Genomic DNA, 20,384 nt, shown 5'->3' with positions numbered 1-20,384 from the left:
CTATTCCGTTTAATTGCTATGCACTAGCTGTATAATCATTGGCAAGTTAATTAACTGCTCTGATCCTCAGTGTTCTTATCATTCTTTAAAACCAGATAGCACCTGCCTCTTGTGGCTACTATAGGGAGTGAAACAGCAAGAGATATCATACCGAAAACATTTACTTCTAACAAATGATAATCACAGATAATAGTAGTTATAATTGTCATCTTGGTGGTGTTTTAAATGGCAGCTATCTATACTCTTATTTTTGGTCCAGCCACTCAATTAGAGTTTTAAGTACTTCAAATATTATGTATTTGGTGACCTTTCATAATTAATCTAATAAACATTAATTAATAATAATTGAGATAAAGATAAAATCTCAATCTTATGAAATTATGTGTGTAACATATACAAAGTTTAAATATGAGTGCTTTACATTCTACAAGAACATGGGATACATTTAGGAAGTAAAGATACCTTGTACTATATTTAAAAACTAATGTTAACTACACTTTTATTGTGTTTTTTTTATTCATACATAAAACCTTAAAACATTTCTGTTCATGCTTTAATTTCTTGATCATAATCAAAATGCTCTAAAATAAAAAATCTCATAATATTTTATTATAATTCAGTAATATACAAACAAAAATTCTTTTAAAAAGTCAATTACACTTCTAATGAGTGCCTACTCTACAACAAAAGATACCTGAGAGTTTTAACAACAATGGATGCAACATAATCCTCTATAATAATCCCAAGGAGGTAAGTATTATTCACCAGAAATTAAACTTACTTAAGTTTTAAGTTAATTAAGGAGTTCAAGAAATAGCCAGACCATCCTCTATCAGCAAAAACGTCTATACTTACATTTAAAACTGTTAATAGTTGTTTGCAAGTATTTTAAAATTTTGGCTACATAAAGGAAAATGCAGCAAAAGAAATCCACCTGGATTTCTCCTCCTTTCATGAATTTTAGACATGAAATGCTTTCGTAGACAAATGCCAAGGAGAAAATCAATCAGGTCCAATTTCAACAACCTACTAAATTTCACAATATAACAAGGGAGAAACAATGTGTGTTACATAATTTACAAAAATGTCAAGACATTGTCATAAATCTACAAACAAAAGCAGAACAATGGTATTCTGAAACAGGGAACATTATATTATATTGATGAGTTCACAAAATATTTGGCAGAAACCAAATTTTATGTTAAGATGCTTGAATGTCTATCCCAAATTTATTTTCAAAACAAGTGACTACAGAAAATAATCATTTGAGGGATTTTGCGATGTTTGGTGAAGAATAATTATAAATTACACATGTAGTTTAAGAAAATCCTAGAGCCTTAACAATAATAGAATGCTCTAGCCAAATTAAAAAGAAGTCAAAGTTTCAATAGTACGTGCTTCAGCATAAGGAAAAAGAAAAAAATTAATTTAAGCTCCTTTGGAATGACTGCTTTCTTAGAGAACTGCATGGCAGTTACTATAGATATTGAATATAATTCTCTACAAAATAAAGTTAAGTTATCCTTTCATATGCTATGGCTATATTTTGCTTTCCTTGCTTTTCAAAAATTTAACCATGTTAACCATTATTCAAAATGGTTAATCATGTTAACAGCTATCTGAAAGTCAATGCCAACCAATAAAAAATTTTAATAAATATTATATTTATGAAAAGACTATGTAATTTTTAAAAATTCACAAATTCTTTGTTTCGTTATTATTTCACTGTTCCTTAAAAAGAGGTGAAAAGTGTGATAGCAAGAACAAAGTAGAATTTTCTTTATGCTTTTGTAAGCTATTCTGGTAAAAAGAGTTTAAAAACATAATCGGGTGAGAACATTTAAAATCTAGTATCTTAGCAACTTTGAAGTATATAATTGTAGACTTTAAACTTATAGAATATTATATGTAGATTATATCTCAATAAAAAGGTAACTGAGAATTCTAAAGAGATAACAACTCTTAAAAAGTACCTTATCATTTCTGAAGTGCTTTCAAATAACTATTATCACATTCCTATTCTCATAGTCTTCTTTTGAGATAAATAGAAAAGTTATCTTCTTCATTACCCCTATTTTACATTGACAATATGGAGGTTCTAGTTGACTAATCCAACATCTCCCAGAAAGTAATTGATACCACCAGAATTTGAAATCAAGTTTCCTGACTTAACAAGTTGTCTATAGATGAGTAAATCTCAAATCTACATCTATTGTGGTAATGAAATATTTCTCTTGGATTCTCATGATAATTTCTTTTGGAAATAATATAATATTTTGTGGGAAACAATTCTCCCAAATTATGTGTGCTAATATAGCCTTCAGAATGGAATTTTCTTATGTCTTGAGAATTAAATTTTCTTGCTAACCTAACAAAAGTGAGCTAGAGAAGACAAAAATGTATCTCTCAGTTGACTCAACACAGTCACAACTGTTTTACTTGTCTCAGACATGCTGCAGAGATCTGAAAACATTCATTTCAACATCTGACAGTATATTAACAGTCTCAGTATTGTGGACTCCTGTTCAGTTTGCTATGGGCAAGAGACCATACCATTACACAAGCCAGTAGATCGATTGGTCTTTGGTAGAATCTTAGTTTAAGACTCTTTAAGGCACTGATTTATGCACAATTGATCTGATCAGCCATGCAGTCAATGTGATTTATTAGCTAAGATGGCCAAAACCCTTTTTTCTCCTTTTTCATGCAGTAGTAATTCACCTCATTAGAGGTGGAATCATTATAGGAAGCTACTGAGAAATAAGAAGTTGAACCTGCTGGCCTGACTCCTTATTTCTCCCAATCTATAGATCTACCAAACAGTAATAGCTAAGACTAGGGCTGCTGTGCACGCCTGCAGAAGCCAGTGAGCTCACACCATGGCTTAGTGATGGATGGATAGATTAAAGGGGATTCTAATATTCCTTCACTCTGAGACATTTGCAGACAGCACACTTGTTCACTTAGCTTCATGAGAAACTCATTCATTTCATTTCTAGCACACATTTCTTTCTTTATTTAACCACAGTAAGACAAATGACTTGTATTACCTTGTAATTATGGTGTTTAACTAAACATAAGACCAACAATGTGTATAACAAGGGTTGGCAACCTATCGTGTACATGTGGATATGTGCACGCACGTGCACACACACGTACACACAATTATACTCCCAATGTTACATAACATCCAATTCTAAATAGCCCAGAAAGATTCACTTATGGGTAAAATACACGTGTCAATTAATTTGCAAAGTTATATTTTCTAGAATATTTTTTGGGGAAATGTCTATAACTTATATATGGTACAAGCATCCTTTCCTCTCTTTAAGGTCTATCCCCTAGCCAGGTCCTTTATCTTAAGTCTCTACTGACCTCCTTAAAATTTATTAACAAATAGTTAAGGGAAGGAATGTAGGAGGTTAATGTAGGGCCATTCCACGAGTCAGTTCTACTTTAGATCAGAGTATTTACTCAACACCTCATCTTCCTTCCATTCATTCTGCTGCTGAGAGCTCAAAGCCAGGGATCTTAACTCCAGTAGCCTCAACCATGCATTTGCCTTTGACTCAATAGAGATTCCGCACATCACGGTGATTTCATAGGATAATAGCTGCCCCCTACACCTCATCTTTTTCTAAAAGAATAAGCATTTTGCCACTTCCCTGCCTGCCCCCCACCCACGCTATGGATGCAATAAATGAATGTGCAATACTCTACAACTAAAGATTTGACAGCCACACACTAGCATGATTATGCAGGACAAAAATGTTAAGGGGTAGTATATTATTTCACTACATATGTGCTATATAAATTGTGGATAGTTTGATTAAGAAATCTAGATTTACTTAAACCCAGTGATGTAATTTCTAACGAAAGTATACTATGAACTCTCCCTTTGATTAACTTTGACAAATGACTCCATTAGAATATACTGAATGAATGCACAATTTTTAAGCTGAACATTGTTTCAATAAAACAAGGCTTAAAACAAAACAAAGAACAAAATAATTTGCAAAATATATGAATGTTTTTATAACTCTCCCAGGAGATAGAGCACCACCTGTCCTTATTACTAAATCAGCAATGCTAAAATGCCAACACATTTAGCTATTGAACTGGTGGTGTGTGTGTATGCGTGTATTTGTGGTGTGATATGTGTGTTTGCATATTTGTAATCACATATTCAAAATGAGAAACCTTTACTAAAAGGATCTCAGGTGAAAATTTTTCAGTATAAGAACCGAATCAGTAAAGGAAAATACAATCTGGGATCTGGACTTCTTATTTTCGTTGGATCTTTGCTATTAACTATCAAACTTTTTCTTTCATCTTCCCTATTAAAAGCGATTGTTGAAAGCAAGTGGCTTCTCTTGATTTAGATTTTTGTTTCAAAACCACTGCTGGATTAGTATTTGATAATTATCTATTTGTTAAGAGAATTAAAACTCCATGTTTATAACGCATTTAAAAATTTACATTATAAATTACATTACATTTAGTATGTTATAATAAAATTAGTAAAATTCAATTTATTTAGATATGAGTCCAATTCTCCAAATAAAACCTTGCTTATGTTACTAATGGCTTAACAGAATATTTTCTTTTCCTTTAGTTAATTGTATTTTCTTAGCACCAGTGTTATAAATAGAATAAGACACTCAAGGGAAAATATTGAGCTGGTACATAGTGGCTTTCTGGTTGTTGAAATCATTCACTCTTTGTACTTGTGAAACACAAAGCACCCACAGCTCAACAAATCCCAGCATAGCACATGCCATGTCATGTCTTACTGCTTTAACATAGTCCTCACATTCTACCCTCCCAATACAGCTAAACAGCTCAATATGATGGGGATAACAACAATTGACATCATAGTCGACAGAATATAGTCTTGCCATTAAGCACATGCTGTTACTATTTAAAGAATTCAAACTTAAGAGAAGTTGGGACCACTGGGGATGAATATTTTAGCTGGAGACCCAAAATGTTCTTATAATATATTGTCTCCTGTAATTTTGTTCTAAAGTAGGTATGTAATCTAGTAAAATTTTCTGTGGGTTCTGCACTGGTTCAAACAGTGCGTGTACAATCTCTGCCTAGTTAAGCTACACATTTACATGGTGAGAGTGCCAATGAGTGTGTTTCATCAGACATTCCTGGAAGCTGTCTGGCCAATAGGAGTGGTTTGAAACGGTTCCCTAATCACTGTTGAAATCACTGATAGTACTGTCTGTCCACACTATGACAGACAAAAGCTGAAATGTATTAAACATAGCAATCCATCATCTTGCAGATGGAAAGCAGGAGCCAGGCCAGTTCAGAGGCAGTGACTACCCTGCTGCTTAACAAAGGCCGAAGCCCTGACACTTCAGTCCCTTGCTAGCCCCTCACGGCCACCCCTCCGTCTAAGATGAATGAATGTCATCAATGAGAGAGAAAGCCTGCTGAGGATCTCAAATTCAAACACTGTTATGTTTAAAGTGCTGTGCTTTTTTATTTTGTTCATAATCAGAACTGTTGCTTCAACGATTTTCTTCAAATATAAAAAGATAGGTATTTAAGTAAACAAATAAATGAATGAAGAGATGGACCGTGGATTCAAGAAAGTGTATCCTGGGAAATACTGCATTGGCTGGTATACCATCAAGTTTAGAGAGCTAGCTTTGAAATAAAGTTATGATACCAAAAAACTTCAGAGGAAGTTTTTTAAAAAGTCGCTCCGTTACGGGCAAGTTTCCATTGTTGGAAGTAACTTCATAGTGATGCTCTCTTTGAATGGCCAGGGGATTGTTATTTTTAAATAAGCACCAAACAAAAATGAAATGCTATTTGCTGAAGTTCAATTCATTTTACATACTTGTTTCTAATAGGACATATGAGTCACAAAATAGCCAAAGGGACTGAAAAAACCTTCAACTGCTAACAGCACATTAACAAAGTATAGAAACGAAAGACACTTTTCTTTGGATTTCAGCCTTGTCATTTCCAATTTTCTGCTCCTTGGACATGCTTGTATTCAAATTCTGGAACATCTATTCAGCATATCAATCCTAATTAGACAATCTGGGTCTGGAAAGGATGAGAGCTGGGTCATTTGCATAATTTAATCATAAATACTCAGTGATACATATTTCCAAATGCATTTGTACAATTATCTTTTCATCCTTGGGGCAATGGTATTAATATGATTAGGCAATATTTCTGGAAAAAACAGACAAGTATGCACTCTTTTTAACTGCAGCTTAGGGCGATATGAAAAATTAATTAATTTCTGAAGAAAATCAATTTCTCTACGTGACCACATTAGACATTACTAAACCAAGACTCAGAAACCTCTCTCAATCACTACACTTTATCAGGCCCTTCTAAATTCTGATTAGTATGTGAACAATTCAATAGAAAAACTAGTAATGTATCAAAAATCATCTTAAATGTTGAAGAGATCTTTCTGTCTACTTTTCATTTCGGAGATGCTACCCTGCTTTACTTTAATGCATTGTTATTTAACCAGTCATTGAGAAGCCTGTGTTTTTAGTGAGAACACATCTTGAGTGATCTTTTATTAATGTACATTAACCAATTTCAAGGACAATAGGATAAGGTTACTTTTGAAATGCTTTCTCAAGAAATGGATTTAAATTCAACTAAAATAATCGTAATTCACACAAGACTGTTTATTACGAAAACAATGAGATAAACTAAGTTGTCCCAAAGAGTACCATTGTTATAAGAAAAACACTGTAACATCCTTAGCAGAGCTATAAGAACCCAGGTGGCTAATCTTATTTTTTAAAAAGAGATTCCGCTTTGTATGTTGATTAGTACAAAAGAAAGAAATCACATTTGTGAGTTTAAATGCACTATTCTTTTCTTTTCAGTGAAATGAAAAAGTAGAAATGACTGCATGCAAATATTCAATATTCATTTAATTTGCATAAAGGTGCTTGAACAAATTTTTGATTCTAACAAGCTCATTTTTCATGCGTTTTGTCTTTCATCCTAATCTAGCATCTGTCATTCCTTTTTGAAGTTATTATCGGCCCAATTCCCTCTTGGACATGGTTGCTGGGTGACCGGTATCTTAGCACCCACTTTGACAGGAACAGATGTGAATCTGATCAAGAGATTTCCCAAGAGTACCTGAAATCACAAACAACTTTTGTGAAAAACAAACAGCATCCCTGTCATGGGCCCTTACTTAACCTACTCCCCAAAAGAAAGAGCTAAGAAGTTACTCCAGATCAAATATACATTTTAAATTTTATAACCTAAACTTGGAACAAAATACATTTTAAAATATTATATTTTCACACTGTTGAAATTGGGGAATCCAATCTGAATCTCAACAGCTCAAAAACCCGTTCTGTTTTGGCTAGATATTTATAGGTAAATTTCATGCACAATTTCACTAGAGTTTCTACAAAAAAAATAAATAAATAACAGGATTATTATGAGGATAATTTAGATGACAAAGATGTAATTTAAGAAGACTAAATTTTGTTTGGTTTAAAAAGCTTCCTACGTTAAGTATGACATAGAATCTTGTACCAATATTGAGGATTATTCCACTCATAGAGAATTATCTAAAATATAAAACTTCCATCTCTCCTTTCATGCATTTTATAGCAAGATTTTTTAAGGTGATTTTTTTTTTTTTTTTTTTTTGCAGTTCACGTGGCATACCATCAATCATTATTGGAAAGAGAGCAGCAAAGTGCCACTGGAAGACAAAAAAGGTCATAGAAACTTCATATTATCACCATTACAAAAGTCAGAATAGGTTGCCTTTCCTGAACTAGATTCTTTTTAAGAACAGCATAATGTGACTGGGTCACGTGATCTACCTCCTTTCCTTCCTTTCATCATAGTAAGAGAAAGTGAAGAGCAAGAGCCATGTTAAATCATCATCAAACTAGTTGGGTCAAACTTTCAAATTAAATATTTAATCAAATGTTGATATTTTATAAATATGGCATCAAAGTGATCTTAGGAAACATCCAAATAATTGATTTAATTTTTCAGCTTCATTCAAGTGTGAAGACAATGCAGAAAAATGTTAGCTTGTGAAAGCAAGGATTTTTTGCCACATACCAGCCAAGAAAAAGGAAAAAACAATGCATGTTTAAAACTCTAAATATTTTCTTCTTGATGATAATGGCTTATGATAGTAAGGCAAGTGGCATAGTTTCCATTGGAAATTTCAAGGTTTTTTCTCTAAGAATTGATTTATTATAAGCATTCTTACTAGGAATTTTTATGTTTGGTTCTTGCAGGAAAATAACCAATTAACCAAATGATTTTATCAATGTTAAGTGTAAAAAGAAGTGAAAAGTCTTTAAAATTCTTTTAAATTTTGAATTGGGAAAGGAACATGCTAGCCTTAGTTCCAAAATTAGAGATTAAGCAAACTATTACACACCTAAATTCCTCTTTATTTCGAACACATGATTAACATCAATGTATGTTTTCCAACTTAGGCCATCCATAACTAAAGTACATGTAACTAAAATAGAAATAGCTTTTATGTACCCAATTTATCACTGACCCCCTTCATTTGTTACTATTAGTAGCAAGAGCAGCTTTCTGAAAACCCTTTCATATAGTCCAACAACAACAAAACATACAGAATATAACCTTTCAAAATGTGAGTCTAAGAAAATTAAATATATCCATTAAAATTCCTTATTCTGAAGTGTTATCACAGGAAATGACTCCCAAAAAAAGTTTCCTCCCCTACTCAGGCTGACTCTTTGGTCGAAGGAAATTAATAAAAAGTACAAAGTAAATGTCCAATTAAATAAATTTATGTTTAAACTACTGATATCTAGGATATATATTTAAAAGGTAAATATTTTGGGCATCCCAGGTGGCTCAGTGGTTTAGTGCCGCCTTCAGCCCAGGGTGTGGTCCTGGAGATCCAGGATCGAGACCCACGTCAGGCTCCCTGCATGGAGCCTGTGTCTCTGCCTGTGTCTCTGCCTCTCTTTCTCTCTGTGTCTCTCATGAATAAATAAATAAAATCTTTAAAACAAAAATAAAATAAAAGGTAAATATTTTGTTTTAAAAAGTAATATCTTAATCCCATGTGAAAACTTAAATAGCTGTAAAATTTTGATGGCACTTTGGCTTACCTGTGAAGTGTCACTTATGAATGATAATTTTTAAATTTCCTAAAAATATCTAGTTACTAAATTTGGTAGCCAAACAGGTGTTAACAGAAAGAAAAATCAAATCTGACCCAGAAGGCTCCAATATTAAGGTTTGAATTGGGATCAGTTCATTCCTTTCCCATGGGGTAACTTGTATAAATGTAATTCTATGGTTTCATAAAAGCAGGTCAAGTTTCTATCCCTGGGGGTCTTTTGGCAATTTGAAGCATGGAAGCACTGTTGCTGGCTACAAGTTCAAATCTGCATGTACAATCAATGGTGTGAAGAAAAAAAGTCCGTGAACAGCAGACATATATTCATCTTTGGTTATAATACACACTTGTCAGAGGGCTCTTGGAGGGTAAGAATAAAGGTGTCAGAGCTCACAAGTCATAAAATATTTTGAAATCATCTTCACTTACTTATAAATAGATATGCGTTCCCGATAATGCAAAAAGTAGTATGAAATATGTTTCTTTTTAGACAACAAGATGCAAAGACGAACTTCTGACCAAATGTCATTTTGCATTTATGATGTGCAAGCTTTTTTTTTTTTTAATTCCACAGGCTTTAGAGGAGGCAGAATTTTTAAAGTAGTCCCTGTTTTATAACCTCCTTTCTACTTTACAAAAAAAGGTATGCATTCTTGCACTTTCACCAATGATGTAAGACTTGACAAATGCCATGGAATGATTGAGAAAGTAATTGATTTCAATTTAACTGGACCTCTATCAGGTGTTTTCAAAGACAATTACAGTCCACTGAAAGAAGTGGTAATACACATCTTCTTATGTAGACCTCCAGATTAACCCACTGACCTCATTCCTAACTCATCTCATTGATGGCAAAGCTTTTAGAAGAGTAGTCTTTCTTTTAGTTATGAAATTGTTTTCATATCATTTATCCGCTGATTTTTAAAGGATATGCTTGCTTCAAAGTGCCAGCAGCAATGAAATAAACTAATAATAGAAATGGTGCAATGACATCAAGCGCATTAAATACTATTCCATAACGTAAGACTCTAGTACCAAATAATTTAATATCTATTGCATAGAAGTAAGATAATTCTGATATAAATATTTTCCACAGAGAATTAAAAGTACATTTTAGTTATCATAAAGTATAGGAAAATTAAGGTAAGTTTTTAATCACTGTCCTAATAACCACATAACACTGTTTATTATAACTATATTTTAATATTTAAGTATAAATTACTTAAGTAATATTTAAGTATAAATATTTAAGTATAAATTACTTCTTTCATGCTTTCATTCTTTTCATTCTAAAAATTAGAATTATTTTTAAATACATTTTCTGTTGTTGTTCAGTAGAATCTCTTTTTCAGTGTCATTTTATATTTCATGAGGTTACAGAAAATAAAATTAAAGTCAATTTTTTGGTGAGTTGGTTGGCCTCCAGTCCTATGTCTTACAAGTCTGTGTGTGTGCATGTGTGTGTGTGTGTGTGTGTGTGTGTGTGAGAGAGAGAGAGAGAGAATACCTACACATATATACATATCTGTAAAAGCTTTTCTAACAAAGATATTATAATTATTTAAACACAAAAATGTAGACTACAAATGGGCTAAGGTTAATAGAAACAAAGATATCCACCACAAAGACCTCTAAAATACTGATAAAAATTTTACACTTGTTGCATACACAAGGACATCTATCTTATTATAAAATGTGTGACTGGTAATAGGACAATTATAAGTGTTCTAAATTATTCATTTAAAATCCAAAGGCCCTATTAAACGACAAATTGCCTAACTCAAGAAATAAGTATTATTTCCAAGATATTTCAAATATAAAATGGGAATTAACACTTTTGGATATATCAGCATATTTTTGCAGAGCTGTGATGGGTTCAAAGATTTTTATACTTTCAGTGATTTGCTTTGTTCATACATAATATAGGGCTATGAATAATACAGTTCATTTACTGTTGCTATTAATAAAATTTCAAAATACAATCAGTTTAAGATTTTAACAAAATACTTTGCTTGATATGTGAATATAATAAAGTATTTCTTGATTGACATATTCTAGAGATTAATTTTCATTATCTTTCCCTAAGAAATGACCAGTATCCCTTAAGTTGAATTAGCAAGTATTCACTGCAAATGCTCTCTGTGCTTTCATAAAATAATTCCCTCTCAACTAGTACTCTTTCTTTCCTGAATATGTTTTGTTTGTCCTTGTAGAAAAGTATTATTTTACCTGCTGTTACTGAAAGAGCAGTCTAATTATTTAGAACTGTTTGATAGCTTATAAATTCAAAGATAAGTTACACTGTAACTTTTTAATACTTTACCTCTCCATTCATTTATTCTAAGGAAAGGAAACATTCCACAAGTTTTCAATGTTACTAACCAAAAGTAACCAATATACTTAGTTGTCTATTTCATTATTGCTTTGTGAAAATCATACCTGAAAAGCATATTCATTTTTTTTTTTTTTGTCAAACATATACTACCTTCAAAATCCACTGCAGGATTATTACAAGTCTACTTACATTAAATTGCATTTATGTTCTTCAGGTCATAGTAAATAGTTTTGACTTCCTGCTAAAAACATGCAATGCATTCCAGGTATTATTTCATCTTATATAATAATATGTTTTAGATGCTTCACCTAAGCTGTCCTTTTTAAATCACTGCTCTCTAAAACTTTTTTTAAAGCAAGTAGCTATTCAGTGTGTTGCTGTGCTACGTAGTATTAGACATTTCAATATACTTATAAGTACAAAAATGTAAGGGCAATTAAATAATAATATAGTGAGTTTTCCAGTTTAGTAAGTTGTCTTTGACAACTTTCACTCAAGTCACGTACATTTAAACGTGTAAAAGAATCCCAGCTTGATATCCTGGCCCAGCTCCAAGCTAATTTGAATCAGAAAGCAACAGGGCCACACCTTTAACAAAATTCAGTCACTGGCCACTTCAATATCCAATTTAGAAAAACCTACAAATGAATTTGTTTAAATGGGTTAATTAGAATATAAAGTAAATTCAAGTCAGAATACACAAGAAATTTAAAGTGTACTTGGTTCAAGGTTCCTGATTTTAGATCAAGTAGTGATTTGAGTCATCTTCTTTATATGATATTTTATATAACATATGTAGATTATAAAATATTTGTATATATAAAATATATGGCTACATATACAAACTGGTCAATTATCTGCTATTTTATTCAACTAATTTTAATTCTATCATTACTTTGAAAAACAGTAAGATTTCACTGATCGCTTAATTGACTAATTTATACTGAATGGATAGAAATTCTGTTCATAGTCATTTGCACATTTAAATATAATCATGAACTGTAATACGCACACTCTAAAAATTCTTAGAATCCTTTCAAAGTAAGTAGGTACATCAAAATAACATGACCACTAGTTAATCTAGTAACGAATAATTACTGGACCAAATATAAATATACTAAATTCAGTATTCTTGTTTTCCAAAGAAATAACTTGGTAAGCTAACCTCACTATATGAATGAAGTCATTTCTGTACTGTGGCGTATACTGAAAAGCATGTATCAACAATTAAAAGTTACTTTGAAAGACAGTCACTGTAGAAAAAAATTACTTTTGACTGGAAACACTTCAAAGTGAGAAGAAAAGTAAAGGAATTTGAGCACAATGTGGGCTCAAAGAGCCTCTGCTATGCCTGAAACACATATATGTGAAGATCAGAGCCTTAATATATAACACTTATCTGAGCCCTATTTGGTGGGCTTTTAATTCAGAGTGTTTTTCATTAAAAAATAAATTATTGAACATAAATATAATGGAAAAGAGGTCCCTTAATGCAGCCAAAGCCTAAAAATATAAATATAAGTGTATTTTTAATGTATTCTTGGCTAGGATTTTTAAGCTGTAGCATTTAAACAAGACTACACATGTATGTATGTATATACATAACTGACCAATCACAATGAAGTAACTCAGTGGTTACAAGAATGGCACATGGTACATGTAACGTCATTCTATTCTTATAACAATTCAAACATAAAATGATAAAATTTTATCTTAATTACATATTAAAATACCCAAATAGGTAACATCAACTTTTTTACATTCCCTGTCATTCTATAACTTGATGTGACCTTCTTCCCCTCTGGTGAACAATATGAAATTCTTAAAATATAAAATTCAGGCCAGCTCTAACTTTTTTAAAGAACCAAATAACAGAAACCTTAAAATCAAAATGTTTAGTGAAATCTAGAAGACTCACCTGTACCTATTTAGAAGGCTTACTTCGAACTAATTTCTTCAAACAAAGATTCAAAGGGAAACAGTTTACAACCTGCAAGAGTTGTATTTCTTGTATTTTGCAATACATGGGTTCTATGTTGCTAATACAATGCAATTTAAATGATTATTTTACTTGATTAACAAAGGCAATTGTATGAAACAATTCAGTAAAATAACTTGGAAAGATAAAATAATACTAATTGATAGTCAAAGCACAAATTGCTCCTAAAATAGCAACTACTTGGTTGCACATTAAGCTAATTTACAAATGCTACTTACATTCCAAAAACAAAACATCAAATGAGAAACAATAAAGCATATTATGTTTTCGTATGCTGGTGAATCACACATGGTAAATCACCAAAGAGTAGAGTGATTTATGCTCAAATCCAGCCAAGACTTTAATCAATATTGGGTGTCACATCTCAGGAGGTTGGGGGAGGTACTGAGGCAAAAAAGAGAGTGGCTAATATTGGTGTCAGTAATTTATATGCAACTTCCGTGAAATGTAGATTAAACAAAAAATAACAACAGATTTGGACTAATGAGATGAAGGTTTACAAATTCTGTGTTAAATGTGATACGAATAGTTTATGTAAGGAACGGAGTTTTGAAAAAAAGTAGTCTATTTTACATAATATTTGCAGCCTCCCAAAATAAAATATGCTATGTGCAAATCAAAGTAAGTATCTCAGAGCATTAACTACTTATCTGTAGAGTTCAGAAAGTAAACCATCTTCGTAACTTGTGCACTCTTTACAATAACGACTATGTGTATTATTGGAGACTAACTCTAAGGAAAACAACAGGTTTGAAAAATACCTAAATAACTCAAGAATTTGTAGTATGCAGTATAATTTGATTGACCAAGGCAAATCTTAGGTTTTGCCTAACAAAATCTTACATTTTCTTTATATGTTAGTAGTTAAACTATAATTTACCAGCATTTTAAAAGTATACAGAAAAATAAGTGGTGGAACCCAACTTAAACTTTCATATTTTAGGCCTTTCTCTTCTAATTATGTCATATTCTTTAGGAAATGTTATAAAATGAAACATTAGACTTTATAGGAGCTATTAATTGATTGTAATACAAAAACTTCAGAAGCATAGTCTCTCTTCCTTTGAAGTAATTTTTAATTTTTCTGTGCCAAGTATTGTAATTATCTGTTAGAAGCGAAATGTGTATTTGTGTTGAAACTTTCTGTTACCAATGCAGAAACGCATAAGTCTGTGCCACTGAATACCATGCAATGGAGGAAATGTTTCATAAATATAGACTGGTTCAGTTTGCCATCTTTATTAAAACTCCTGACAAAACAGGGCCAAGAATTGGAAAATATTCTGTATTTCTTATACTAAAATTGTATTCGTATATTACTACTGGACAAAAAAGACTTGAAAAGTCTTCTAGTTTGCTGTCTATGGATGGTATTGACTTTTAAGACAAAAGAATACTGTTTGTGAATATATCTATATGCATAGAAAATGTCCGATGAAAACTAACTGGACTCCATTTAAGTTAAAAAAAAAACTCCACTAATCCAGGGCTACGTAAGACCCAAAACATAATCTGGTTTGAAAGATTCTGAGACAAAATCACCCTCTGGCAATATTTTAAAAATAAACATTTTAGATAACAAAATACAGCAGTCACTTTTTATTACCTGAATTCAAAGAAAATTGAATCCTAACCCAAATCTACAAACAAGCCACTGACTCATACAAACACAGACTTGACCATGTACATAATTACTTTTCTTTTGTTGTTGTTGTTTACTGGTTACCAGTTAATTAAGTGACCTCTGTTGCACCAGCCAAGTTCAAGCAACTAATGTTTAGTTTAAAAATAATAATTCGAGGAAGCTGATCAAGGTCAGACTCTATCCTTTGACAACTTTTAAATATATTCCCTGACATTTTCTCTCATTTTTCAGACTCTTACGTTCAGCTTTACCATCAAGCAGGTGATAGTCTCTGTTTCATCTCCTTGTGGTAGTGACAGATGGCTTCAACATTTATTCTAGTTTTTAGAGATAGCATACTGATGCAATAGCCCCAAGCAAATTAAATCCACTCTAAGGTTTGTCACCAACTTACTGAGCCACTTTGAGCAAGTTTATGAACCTTTTTTCCTTTAACATCATTTTGGTTTCTCAGATTCTCTGGTATCTAAATGCTATTAAGAATCAGGGTTAGATATATGTCCTGTAGAAAGATGAGAGTGCTAAGATTTGATGTTTCTTGCACACACTATATACAGTGTCTTATATAGTTTGCCTTTTTGTTCAATTTGTCTTATCTTCTGCATAAATTATTCCTTTAGAAAGTCTCTTTAATAGCCAGAGGAGAAAGAAATCAGAATGAAAGAAATCAATATACCTAGGTGAATGAAAAGGATCTTAACTGCAAAGGTGTAAACTGGATTTGAATGGAAAAAGTAATTCTAGTTCTGTAAATTCAAAATGCAAAATATTGTAGGTATTGCTTTCAAGGTTAAGAAATAAGACAGTGGCACTTGTAATGATCATTAAAAATAGTAATATAACGCAAACAGTATGTTTTGGTGAGAGGGAGTTCAACGATAAGTTTTCTATTTTTTTTAGTCAGTGGCATAGTTAGGAAAACCTAGGTAGAGATCTCCAATTACACATCTTCTAAGGTTAATGACTGCAGCATTTGCATGTATATAGGTTTGAGTAAGCCTTGTAGTGGATAAAAGATCAAAAGGCAAGCGTAAATCAACAAAGTTACCACATTTAACTTAAAAATAACCTGAAATTGAGTTTTAGAATAACATACTTCACTGTAAAGTATTAAGACCAGGTGATTGAAATATAACTAGAGTATTGATGAAATATTTTTGAAGGGATAAAACAGTTCTATTGTATATAACTTATCTTGCCTGTGAAAGTTTAAACTCCAGAGCTATTGTTAAACTCAGGGGAAAACCAGTAATTAAAACATTTTTTTTGTTAATAACTTAAAAAATATTCTCCACCCATATAGTGAGGACTTCAATCCCAAACTCCAAGCAAAAATTTCAGGGAAAAAAAAAAATCAAAGGAATAATTGTAAGAGACACAACACTACCTGCTTTACACTGATGATAACGTTGCTGTCACTGGAGGAAGTTTTCTCTAGCAATTTTTTTGTGTTATGTGAAATGGCCATTAATTATCTAGTACAGTATGGGCTGTAACAAACACACAAAGAGATTCCAAGAGCAGAGTGGTTTGATTACTAAAGAGAAAAACAGTAGCTCTTCACCAATTTACTGGATAGGTAGACAAATTTTATAACAATCGCATCTGAACTGGCTTCAAATTCTGACCAGCATTCTTTAGAACAACTCTAACAATTTTCTGCCCCGATTCCAGTAGTTTTAACAATAGATTGCTGGCAAATATTTTATCTTCTGGACGTCCGAGGACTCCAATTATCTCAGTAAATGACGTTTAGCGATCAAGATTACGCCTCAATCTTTACTGCCACCTGTCCATACTCTTGGGCACGTGCGCGCGCACACACACATGCACGCGCTCTCAGCATTTACCCAAAAAAATAATAGAAATGGAGGTTCAAAACCCAAACCCACACCCACGCCCACATGCAAAGAAGGGCAAACCAACAAAGAAAAGAGTTTCTGGCTGGGTCAGAATAGGACATTTTGCAGGGCCGGAGTTGGGAGTCCTTTTCGCCCTGCAGCCTTCCCGGGGCACCAGCCTGAAGTCTTCCAAGGAAGGAATAAGCTGGGGCTTTTTCACCCCTGCTTCCTTCTGGTCTCCCCCTACCCCTATTTCCTTCCCACCTCAGCTCACACCCTAAGGAGAGTACTGCTCTGTTCCTTCTCCTAGTCTTAAAACTTATTTGGAGGGTCCCGAAGTCTCTGCGCCAATTTAGCGCGCAGTTCCCACGCGCCCGCTCCCGGTGTCTAACTTTCTCTACTCTCTATCTCCTGGCATCCCAACTTTTCCCCCTGCTCCGAGCCGGGCACAAGGCGGAACCGTGAAAGCGGGTGGAAGGACCGTTTCTACCCCGAAACTGACAAGCTACCCCACTCCCGCCCCCTCTCGGTAGATCCTCCCCCAGTGATCGTTCATTAGCATAAAACCGGTCGGGCCAGGCACCGGCTCCCGGGGCCTCCAGGGTTCGCGCGCTTTGCCGGGCGGAGGTAGCCACGGCACAAGGTATTCAGGTCTGCGGAACATCCCAACGCAATGCTTGCATTGCACCTGCTCATTGCTTGAGCTACTAACCTTTAAAATAAAAATAAGAATAATAATAAAAAAATAAAGAAGAAGAAAAGAAAAAGAAAGAAGAAGAAGAAGAAAACAGTTTGGAGGGAGAGAGAGAGAGAGTGCGCCTTAGTCTTCCTTCCCCATCTCTCCAGCTCAGCTTGCAAGAGTCCCAGGCGCTCGATCACCTCCCCCTACAGAAGGAAGCCTGCTGGCTCCCTCGCGTCTGCCCCGGGGCTAACGTACCCCTTCATCTCCTTTGCACGAGCTCACCCGCGGACACACGCACACGAGCGCGCACACACAGACCCCTCCCCTCAGCGGGCTTCCCTTCGGGGCTTTGGGGCTGAGCTTGCCTGCGGGTCCCTGGGGATCGCCCCGGGCCTCTCGGCCTCCGAGGTCTTCCCCCTCCCGACCTCCGAGGGGCCCACTCCCGCGGCTTCCCGGCCGGGCCTCCCGCTCCCGAACCCGGCGGTCAGGGTCACGACCTCTCGCCGCCCCCCGGGCCGGCCCGGCCGGGGCCCCCCCCTCGGCTCGCGGTGGAGCCCGCCGGGGCCGGAGGGGGCGCGCCCACTCGGGGCCGCTGCGCGCTCGGGGCTCCGCGGGCGCCGGCGCGGCCCAGGAAGGGGGGCTGTGGCTCCTGCCGACGCACCGTCCTCCCTCCTCCTTCCCGCCCCCTCCGCCCCGAGGCTTGGGGTTCCCGCGCCCCACAGCCGCCGAGCCCCAGCGCCCAGGCGAGCGAGGTGCGCACCGGGCGGACGAGCGGGATCTGGGCAGGGTGAGGGGCCAACTTCTCCGGGGGTCGGGAGCGGCCGCGAGCCTCGAGGAGAGGGAGCAGAGGGCCGCGCTCTCCGGGGCGCGCGGCTCGCGGGCGCGCGGAGCCCGCGGCGCCAGCAGGGGAGGCGGGAGGCGGGAGGCGGGAGGGAAGGGCCCCCCGCTCTTTACCTTGCGTTGGTGCAGTCATTGTAGAGGGTCTCGAAGTCCTTCCTGGAGATGAGTTTGCAGCGGTTCACTCCGGGCTGGATGGCGCCCAGTCCCCTCAGGATGCGAACCTGTTCCACATTGCACACCACCGGCGTGATCTCCAGCCGCTTCAGCTTGGTGTAGACCGTGTGCAAGCCCCCCACCAAGTGCTTCAGGAACAGGTCGAAAGCCTGGGGCAGGCAGATCAGCTCGCAGCCCTCCACCGTGAAGGAAGCCACTTTGGCCCCCCTCAGATCCACCATTTTGCACTCATTATTCTGAGGGGTGTTTTCCACTGGGGACGGGGTCGAGTACACGGGTTTCCCGGGGAGGGGGCCGCAGCTGCTGCTGCTGCTGCTGCTGCTACTGCTGCTGCTGCTGCTGCTGCTGCTGCTGCTACTGCTGCTGCTGCTGCTGCTGCTGCCGGTGCTCGCGTTGATGGGGGTGCTGGAGGCGCCGCCGCCGCCAGCGCTGATGCCGCCGCCGCCGCCGCCGCCGCTGCCGCCGCCGCCGCCGCCGCTGCTCGCGGTCGCCAGGCTGGGGTTGCAGTTGCCGCCGCCGCCGCCGCCGCCGCCGCCGCCGCCGCCGCCGCCGCCTCCGTTGCCGCCGCCGCCGCCGCCGCCGGTGGAGGTGACTGTGGCCGCCGCCGCCGCCGCCGCCGCCGAAGCGATGGGCTCCGGCCGGAACAGAGTTGGCCCCGAGGACGCCGGGGGCCCGATGGACGGAGCCGGAGACGAGGTCGCCGAGGAGGTGGAGGTGGTGGTGCCGGAGGAGGAAGCAGACGTGGAGATCGGGGGTTGAGGGGGGACCAGCTGGGTCGGAGGGATCAAAGCCGCCGGCACTGCCATGGTCACATAGAAGGGGAAACAAGAAGGAGAGAAGCGAGAGGAAAAGTTGCCACACACCCCGGGGAGGGGAGAGGGGGGAAGAGAGGGGGGAGGGGGAGAGAAGGAGCTAGAGGGGGCGGCAACAACAACAACAACAACAACAACTCCAGGGAGAGCGAGGAGGAGAAAGGGCGAGAAGGGGGGGAAGAAGGAGGTGAGGGCGAGAGAAAGGGCGAGCGCAGGAGGGGCGAGCGCGAGAGGCGCTCTTGGAGAGAAACGCACAAAAGTGTCCCGCAAGTCGAAATGCGAGTCCTCTCCGGGGGCTGGGATCGGGGGCTGGTGGGGTGGGGGGGCGGGGGCGGGGAGGGTCTGCTGGTGTGGTGCGGGTCCCGCTCTAGCACAAAGTTAAGGATGAAGGTGAGAAGGAGGAGGTTTGAAGGACTCGGTGTCTCCCCGGCAAGTACATTGATCAAAGATTGAGAGGGGAATGACAGAGAGAAAATGAGCTGAAAAGTGCAGGCTGCCGGCTGGACGAGTTGTTGTTGTCACACGGTGCAGAGGGGAGGAGCTCCGGAAACTTGAAATACCCTTTGAAGCCGCAAAAACCTCACTCACTAGTATTAACCCAAATTATCCAACCAGGAACTCGGAGCAGACACTCCGAGAGCGCGAGACACAGAGGGAAGGCGAGTGAGGGAGAAAAGGAGGGGAGGGCGGGGAGGGGGAGGGGGAGCGGGCTGGGGAGAAGGGGGAAAAAAAAAAGGAAAGAAAAAAAAAAAAAAAAAACTATGCGAGGGCCGGAGAGGAGAAGCCGGGGACGCAGAAGTGGCGATCGGAAAAGGCAAAAGGAGAGGGAGATGATCTGCTGCTTCTGCTGCTGCTACTACCGTTAGGTTGCATGTCTAATATTCCATCTCGTCCGCGACGACTCGTAATTT

General features: G+C 37.4%; 1 protein-coding gene across 1 annotated transcript in view; it reads right to left on the bottom strand.

Annotated features, from left to right (window-relative positions):
- Positions 1 to 19,516, bottom strand: part of DACH1 (dachshund family transcription factor 1) — a 423,769-nt gene extending 404,253 nt beyond the window's left edge. Inside the window, exon 1 of the mRNA XM_072782825.1 lies at positions 18,602 to 19,516. Coding sequence (XP_072638926.1) covers positions 18,602 to 19,467 — 866 coding nt within the window. The 5' untranslated portion in view covers positions 19,468 to 19,516. The remainder of the gene's footprint in view (positions 1 to 18,601) is intronic.
- Between the last annotated feature and the right edge of the window lie 868 nt (positions 19,517 to 20,384).

This window comes from Canis lupus, chromosome 17, assembly GCF_048164855.1.
Source record: "Canis lupus baileyi chromosome 17, mCanLup2.hap1, whole genome shotgun sequence".
NCBI classification, from domain to species: domain Eukaryota; kingdom Metazoa; phylum Chordata; class Mammalia; order Carnivora; family Canidae; genus Canis; species Canis lupus.
Note: the sequence above shows the minus strand (reverse complement) of the source record. Positions and strands in the feature narration are given on the sequence as shown.